The 7,534-nt window shown below is 45.1% G+C and overlaps 1 protein-coding gene across 1 annotated transcript; it reads left to right on the top strand.

Annotated features, from left to right (window-relative positions):
- The first annotated feature begins 437 nt into the window (after nucleotides 1-437).
- Nucleotides 438-7,492, top strand: fbxl9 (F-box and leucine rich repeat protein). Its single transcript, XM_070972331.1, has 11 exons — nucleotides 438-745; nucleotides 1,105-1,206; nucleotides 1,362-1,496; nucleotides 2,843-3,022; nucleotides 3,692-3,997; nucleotides 4,200-4,416; nucleotides 4,720-4,877; nucleotides 4,973-5,188; nucleotides 5,320-5,532; nucleotides 5,634-5,851; nucleotides 5,935-7,492. The coding sequence occupies exons 1-11, from the start codon at nucleotides 692-694 to the stop codon at nucleotides 6,101-6,103; spliced, it is 1,968 nt and encodes a 655-aa protein (XP_070828432.1). The 5' UTR covers nucleotides 438-691; the 3' UTR covers nucleotides 6,104-7,492.
- Nucleotides 7,493-7,534: the final 42 nt, after the last annotated feature.

Below are 7,534 nucleotides of genomic sequence, written 5' to 3'. Positions count from 1 at the left end.
AGTAAAAAATGAACAGGAAACGAACAATGAATGCTGTGCACAGCCGTCGCTCTGATTGAGGACGCAGTGTGGTTACTGGTTTAACCAGGAAACCACAGCGCTGCTCCCTTCACTCTGCTGTGTGGATGAGGCCCTCGCTCAGCAGGTGCAGTGCAGCGTTATGAATCAGTTTGGGATGAAACTCTTTCATTTACATTTCTTCAACGTGTTCGTGCTCATGTCTGTTTGACGGACAATGCCGACATGAACTGCAGTGTCACACCAACGCCTCAGCAGAAACACAACACTTTTCCATTTATTTAGGTCAAGGCTTCAGCTGTTCAGTCACACCGTTACAACTGAGGTGGGTGGAAACCTCATTTCCCACAATGCCCCGTCCCGTGACGTCATTTGTTGTCTCTGCGGTCAGCTGATCCCACTGAAGTCAGACTGTCGACGGAAACGTACAGACTGTGGGACAGCGGAAAGTAGCTTAGTGCGAGGACATCGGGCTGCAGAGCTCCTCGTTGACTTCTGTCCACAACACCTGATTGATTACTCTGATAAGAATGATCCCATTTCACCGGCAAACGGCGTTCAACTAACGCAACAGCTTTTGACCCGTGCAGCCGGCGGGCTGATGGCTGGCTAGCTCATTGATTGATCTGTGATGGTCTGGGGTCCTTCATCATAACCAAGTCAAGGAGCTGAGATGGAAAACTGCGATGGGGAGGACTTCGCAGAAACACCTGAGCTGCCTCTGGAGGTGAGTTAATGGAGCGGTGATGGCAGAAAAGATAAAAGAGGAACCCTGCGTAGACGTGTTTGACAGAAACATGTCGTTTCACATTCATTCAGTGACACACACACACACACACACACACACACACACACACACACACACACACACACACACACACACACACACACACACACACACTGGAGCTGCCAGCAGTCACAGTGAGCGCGTGCTGTCACATTGTGTCAGAGGACATCATGTCATTCAGTTTTACAGTCTGCTGTCATTCGAGTCATTGAATGCTGTCAGGAAACCCTGGGCTGGATTTTTCCCTTCCGGGATCAATAAACTCTCACCTGATGCTGTATTTCTGTCTCTCGCTGTAGATCATAGTTTACATCCTGAGCTTTCTTCACGCTTCAGACAGGAAGGAAGCCTCGATGGTCTGCCGCAGCTGGTACACTGCCAGCCAGGACCTGCGCTTTCAGGTGATTTGAGCAGAGATGATTAAATAACAAGTTCTTCAGAGGCTGCAGTAGAGTAGACTCTTGAGCAGAGAAACTTGGGAAGGATTTGCAGGAGCGTCTGAGTTGAAGGACAGAGTTAACCCTCATTTGTCTCTTGTCCGTCTCTCTCGGAGCAGAAGGAAGTCACCTTCTGCTTCCCGGCTTCAGCCTCGTCCCTGGAGCTGATCAGAGGTCTGGGCAGAAAGTCGCGCTGCAGTCTGATCATCAGCCAGCTCGATGGGTTCAGCATGTCCAGATCACTGCTTCTAGAGGTGCAGTATGCTGTTTCCACTAAAAATACTTCACTCGTCCACACTGGAAAGCTAGAAGATTAGTACTGACAAGATGACTGTGGAGGAACAGCTCAACTGTCCCAGCTTCAACTCATTTCACTGAAGGACACCTGACTGACTCCCACAAAGAGCCCCAGTGAATCCCTCTTTAGGGACACATGACTTAGACTTCTTCTTTATTGATCCTAATTTGGGAAATTATCTTGTTGCAGTGGCATTAACATACAGGCAAACACAGAATGTATTCACAATATTTAGAAAAAAGTAACAAGTGAAATGAAAAAATGTAAGCAGGAATAAAAATAAAAATGTAACTAAGTAAAACTAAACGTATCATTCTATAATATGTATTATAACGTATAATACATATTATAGAATATTAGAATAATATAAGAAAAATACAATGTAACTAAATATATAGACAGTATTTACAAGAAAAAACAGCAAAATATAGCACAAACAAGACAAAGTGAAAGCAGAAGTGGAGTGAAATGTATAATTGGGGAGTTTTCCTGACGGTGGTGTTGACACGTGTTGTTACTGTACTAAAGCGCTCTTGTTTTTGTCATTATATCGCTGCTGTCATGTGACGGCCGAGTCAGTCTGATCAGGTTTAGTTTGGTGTTACACTTCAGACGATCACACGCTTCTTTGTCGATTCAGAGAACTGTCCCACCTCCAGGGTTTATGAAAGCCTTTTGAAAAAACGTGCTCAGAAAACCAAGTTTCAGTTTTTTATTCAACTCAGAAACAGATCGCCATCAGGCAAGAAGCCTCTCCTCCTGAAAGGCTAACACTGTAGTATAAACCAGGAGCGAGACAGTGTTTTTTAAACATGAACAGGCTTGAGTATTTGCATGGTATCGCTCTTATCATTTTAAGTTCCTGTCATACTGACCATGGTCCAAAGTTCAGAGCAGCTGCAGGAGTTACCTTAGAATCCATTAATTGCTGCTTATCACAATTTGTGTCGCTATTATCATGTGCATATGCAAGCATGGAGTTTCCTTTTAAAGATTTTCTGTACTTGCAAGTTGGAAAACCTCAACCCTTGCCGGGAACGATAAGGAGAGGTCTGCCAGTGTTAGAGTTTGATTATTTTTGGACATTTGGTGGTGCTTTAACCATCACAAATTGTCCTTATGTCGTTTATGGAGACAGCATCAATGAATTAATCCGCATGGCCCACTCTCTCTCTGTCCTCCTGCTACATTTGCCTCCTCATTGCTTCAGTTTTTCCTTTACTCCAACCTGTTTCATTGTCTTCATCTTTCTTCTCTTTGAATTTCATCATTTTTTCTGTTTTTGTCCGTCTCCCTCTTCAGGTGGGCCTGTGCTTGGGCTCTAAGTTGGAGAGCTTGGCCCTGCCTGGTAGCAGTATAACAGAGGCCTCTCTGTTGGCCCTCCTCCCTCGCCTAACCTCCCTCCGCAGGCTGGACCTCAGGGGCCTGGACAGCCTCTTCATGTCTGGGGCTTTCCTCTCCAGAGAGGAGCACAGACAACAGGTATTTTTTCACTGTTCAGTAATAGTGGGACTACGGGCTGAGATTTGCTATTGAGCTGACCATCCTGTTGTGGTCAACATGTTGCCCACCTGAAAATCTGTTCCTCTTGCACAGTCTTTTATGTTCATCTGTCTTGGTGAGAAGATTCTGTCGGGGCATATTTCATGATGATGTGAGCGTATAAATGCTACGTCCTGCGTCATCCCAGGGTACATGTGACTTTATTAATATCAAACACTCAACGTGCGCCAGTGTGAGATGGATAATATCTTTTGTTAAGTACTGCCTTTGGCTTTCTTCCAGAGTTCATAGAACCACAGTTACAGACTTAACTCTTGATTGTGAGGTAGAACGGCTCGCCTTATCTAAAATTAAATATATGTGATAATATGTTCACGTGAACTTTTCTCGTGAACATGCAACACACGACCTCGTATGAAAGGGAGCATTAACATCTCCCCCTGTATTTGTAGTCCTCTGGGGAGTAGAGAGCATTGGCAGTGATTAGAAATGTGATCTGTGACTGATCGGCACTCTGCATCAGTATTTCTGCAGGTGAATGTAACCTTTCATAGGAATTCCCCTCATGCATTTTGTTTGCACAGTTTTATTGTTTTACACTTGCAGTAACGATACAGTTTCGGGTCAAACTCCATATTCCTGTTCCAGGTCAGGTCAGCGCTGTCTGGTTTGGAGGAGCTGGATCTGTCTGACCTGCGCTACCTCTCTGATCTCACCTTCAATCGGCTCACTGGCTGTACCCCACGCCTCCGCCGCCTCTCGCTGGCTGGCTGCCATATTGCTTTCGAGTTCGACCCGTATCGAGGGTGCCCGGTGGGAGCGGTTGAGGATTCGTCAGCATTGCTGTCGCTGAGGAACTTGCGGAGGTTGTTAACAGAGCAGAAATCCACCCTTGTAGCTCTGGACCTCAGCAGAACCTCCATCACCCCTGAGTCACTACGTGTTATTGCACAGGTCAGGACACCTTCAGCCCCTGCATCGTCTCGAATAGCCAGGAATAATTCTCCACCAATTAAACTGCTCAAATCAAACCTGCTGGTTTATACAGACAATAATATACATGTGTACTCGTTAAAGTTTCATTTATGATTTAGAATCTTCTCTTGAACTCCTTTGAAAATAAAGATGAAATAAAGAACTGTTTGTCCTGTTCCAGGTTCAGGGTTTGGTCTTAGAGGAACTGTTTCTGCACGGGTGTAAGGAGCTGACTGACTACTCAGTGGAGGTTTTGGTGAAGCATCAGCCAAGTCTTCTGAGACTGGATATTAGTGCCTGCACTGAGCTGACCAGCAGGTCTGTAGAGGCTGTGGCGCAGGGCCTGAAGACACTGACACATCTCTCGTTGTACCGCAACTGGAGAATCACTGAAAAAGGTGCCCATGGTCGATTATTGTTTTTGTGTGTATAGACTTAAAAAACAAAACTGAAAGTCTAGCATCTTGTTTAGGAGACATTGAAAGCTTCAGTGTTCATTACACACTTCCCAACACTTCAGAGCTGAATCAACATCTAGTCAGGCTTTAACAGGTTTATTTCAAACTGCATAATAATGTGCTCAGAAAATGTCCCCACACTCAACCTGTTCAATTATGAAACATTGTAATGCAAAATTGACATTTTTCCTGATGGCAGCACTGAACAAAAGCTACAAAGTGACGATTTGTCGTCATCCACAGGCCTCGCTGAGCTTCTGTCTGTGTCGTCCCTGAGGAGTCTGGATCTGTCGGAGTGTCTGCACGTCAGCGGAGCAGAGATAGTGAAAGGCCTGACGGGAAGCCATGCCGCCAGAGCACAGCTGGAGACCCTCAGCCTCAAGAGCTGCACCTACATCAGGGTCAGTCAGTGTGTTTGTACATTAAGTGTTTGTTCATACGTTGAACTGCGTCTGCATGGAGACAAACTCCTAGCTTCTTCCTCCTCTCTCTTCAGGATCTTGCAGTTTTCTCTCTCACTCATCTTCTTGCGGAATCGCTCCGCGAGCTTGACTTGACGTCATGTGTCAATGTGACTGACCTGTCTGTGCGCTCTATAGCCACGTACCTGCAGAGGCTGGTAGTTCTGCGGCTCGGCTGGTGTAAAGAAGTTACAGACTGGGGGCTGCTGGGAATGGTGGAAACAACCACATGTGAGCCCGACCAGGAGACGGTGAGATCCACTGACATGTTGAGGGTGTAAGAAAAGCAGGGGATAGGTTTCCTTCTACTATAGAAGTTACAGTGACTGTATTTTTAGTAAAACGTGCCACAGCTGTTGCATTTATGTACTCACTGCAACAGGGAGACAAGGGCCCCAGGTTTACCCGGACCTTCGGGAACATGGGCTTCTTCAAGCCTCCTCGTTTGCCGTTTGAGGAGAGACCTAAGCTGGTGACACAGACCGACTTGGAGCAGTTCAAACAGCAGGCTGGAGCTTCACTTTTAGCTCTCAACAGGCTGCAGGAGCTGGACCTCTCTGCCTGCCCCAAACTGACTGACAGCAGCATCATACAGGTGGGAGGCTGAGGAGCGGCAGATGTTTCTGTTTGTGGCAGGGATAGAGAATATTTCAAAAATCTGAAGTCAGGAGTCAGTACTATTCCTCCTCTCCACAGGTTGTGCGCTACCCAGACCTCCATCGTCTCTCACTCTCCATGCTGCCGGAGATCACTGACGCCAGCTTGGCGTCGGTTGCCTGGCACTGCCGCAGCCTCACCAGCTTGGCCCTCAGCCACTGCCCGGGGATCAGTGACAGAGGAGTGGCACAGGCTGCACCGCATCTGCACAGGCTGCAGCATCTCTACCTCTCCTGCTGCAACAACATCACCGACACGTGAGTGCCAAACAAACGTGTAGTGCATCTGTAGCCCCACATAAGGATGGACTCTAAATCTCTTGACCTTTGAACCCCCACAGATCCTTGTTCCTCTTGGTGCAGCATTGTAAACGTCTGCGAACACTCGACATCTCAAGGTGCAAAAACATCTCCATAACAACCGTTGACCTCCTTCAAAATCAGCTGCCCTTTTTGGAAAACGTCCACTGCAAATTCATTGGTGGGGCCGAGCTCACGCTTCCACTCTGACTGCCTGCAGCTGGACCTCTCCAGGAACAAAACCTGCTGACCAAAGCCTTGAACTTTCGCATGTCAGCAATTTGCACAAGAACTGAGGGAGCTGCTGACAAATAATCCACCTATACATCATCCTGTTCTGTACATGATTTTAAAATAGTTTTGGTATGGGGCAGGTACCAGGTACGAAAATAATGTGGAAATGCTTGTTTGTATGGTCAACATTCAATGTTCCTTGGATTCAAATAATCAGGCATCCTGAAACCTTTACCCACAGTAAAAGGAAAATGTTGTCACAGCATCTCATTATAATGGGAATGTGAATTATTAGAGGTATGAGGGGCATGTCAGAAAATATTTGTAGCTGGTTGAGCAGAAATCATTTTTTCAAGACTGAAATCTAATTCTTAACTGTGTAATGATGTAAGTACATATTGATAACATATTTTATGATTTTGAACTAATGTGGCTCAGATTGAAAGCTGCACATTCATTCTTACATTACAGAGAAATGACATTCCAATTTTCTATTGTTTTGAGCACTGAAATTTTCCTGAATCTTACGGAGCCCCTAAAGTGCCACGAAGAAAAAAAAAAACTAAATCGAGCGCACGATACTAAATCGTGCATGCGAGATACAGTCATTTCCCACGCTTTGACTCTCCGTAGTGACCACTTCAGATGTCACAGACGCGACACATTGAAGAGAAGAACTGAGCTAGTTAAATTTTATTTTCACCTCTGAATGTCATATAGTGACATTTTGTTGTTGTTGCCCTGAGACATGCGATGTGTTGCCGCCTGTCTGTCTTAATGAACGAGCTAACTAAATCGAGCGCACGATTTAGCTTAAACGTGCGCACGTTTTAGCATCGTTTTAGCATCTCGTGCGCAAGATATGTTGTTTTTTTCCCCCTCGTGGCACTTTAGGGGCTCCGTAAAAATAGCTGAAGTAGAAGTAAATATGGAATATGAAGTGAAATAGTGGTACTCAAATAGTTTCCTCAACTTTAAGATAAGGAGGAATCACACCAAAGCTGCTGTGACTGATGGCATGGCATGATGTTTTCCAGATTTTGTTTTATTTTGGACCTCATCCTTCAGAGGATGTCAGCAGTGTGCTTGCCTCTATTATATAGTTTTATTTAATTAAGGCTTCTTTGTAAACTACTTGTGTTATCAGGAGATGTGATAAGCATGTAGTCAAAATTTGAAGGAATTTATTTAAAGGGAGTAATTTTCCACAGTTAGACAAATCATGTCACAACATTTTTTTTCTTGAATGAAAATTTTGAGCAATGACATTTGCTGTTATTACTGAATACTACGATTTCACCCTAACAGTGCAAACTGTACAGCTGTCTTTGTCAGCCACTTTAGCCTCATTAAAGAAATATCCGTAAAAGTAAAAATACTTGCATGTACATTGTTGAATGATTGAGT

The sequence above is a fragment of the Chaetodon trifascialis genome, chromosome 10 (genome assembly GCF_039877785.1).
Source record: "Chaetodon trifascialis isolate fChaTrf1 chromosome 10, fChaTrf1.hap1, whole genome shotgun sequence".
Taxonomy (NCBI): Eukaryota; Metazoa; Chordata; class Actinopteri; order Chaetodontiformes; family Chaetodontidae; genus Chaetodon; species Chaetodon trifascialis.
The sequence above is the reverse complement of the archived record's forward strand: the minus strand, read 5'-3'. Positions and strand labels throughout refer to the sequence as shown.

Bases quoted from the DNA above. Each gene is read 5' to 3' on its own strand.
- fbxl9 (XM_070972331.1), top strand. From the start codon at position 692: ATGGAAAACTGCGATGGGGAGGACTTCGCAGAAACACCTGAGCTGCCT. The intron at 3,023-3,691 runs GTATTTTTTCAC...TTCCTGTTCCAG, and splicing joins GAGAGGAGCACAGACAACAG to GTCAGGTCAGCGCTGTCTGG. The intron at 5,852-5,934 runs GTGAGTGCCAAA...GAACCCCCACAG, and splicing joins TGCAACAACATCACCGACAC to ATCCTTGTTCCTCTTGGTGC.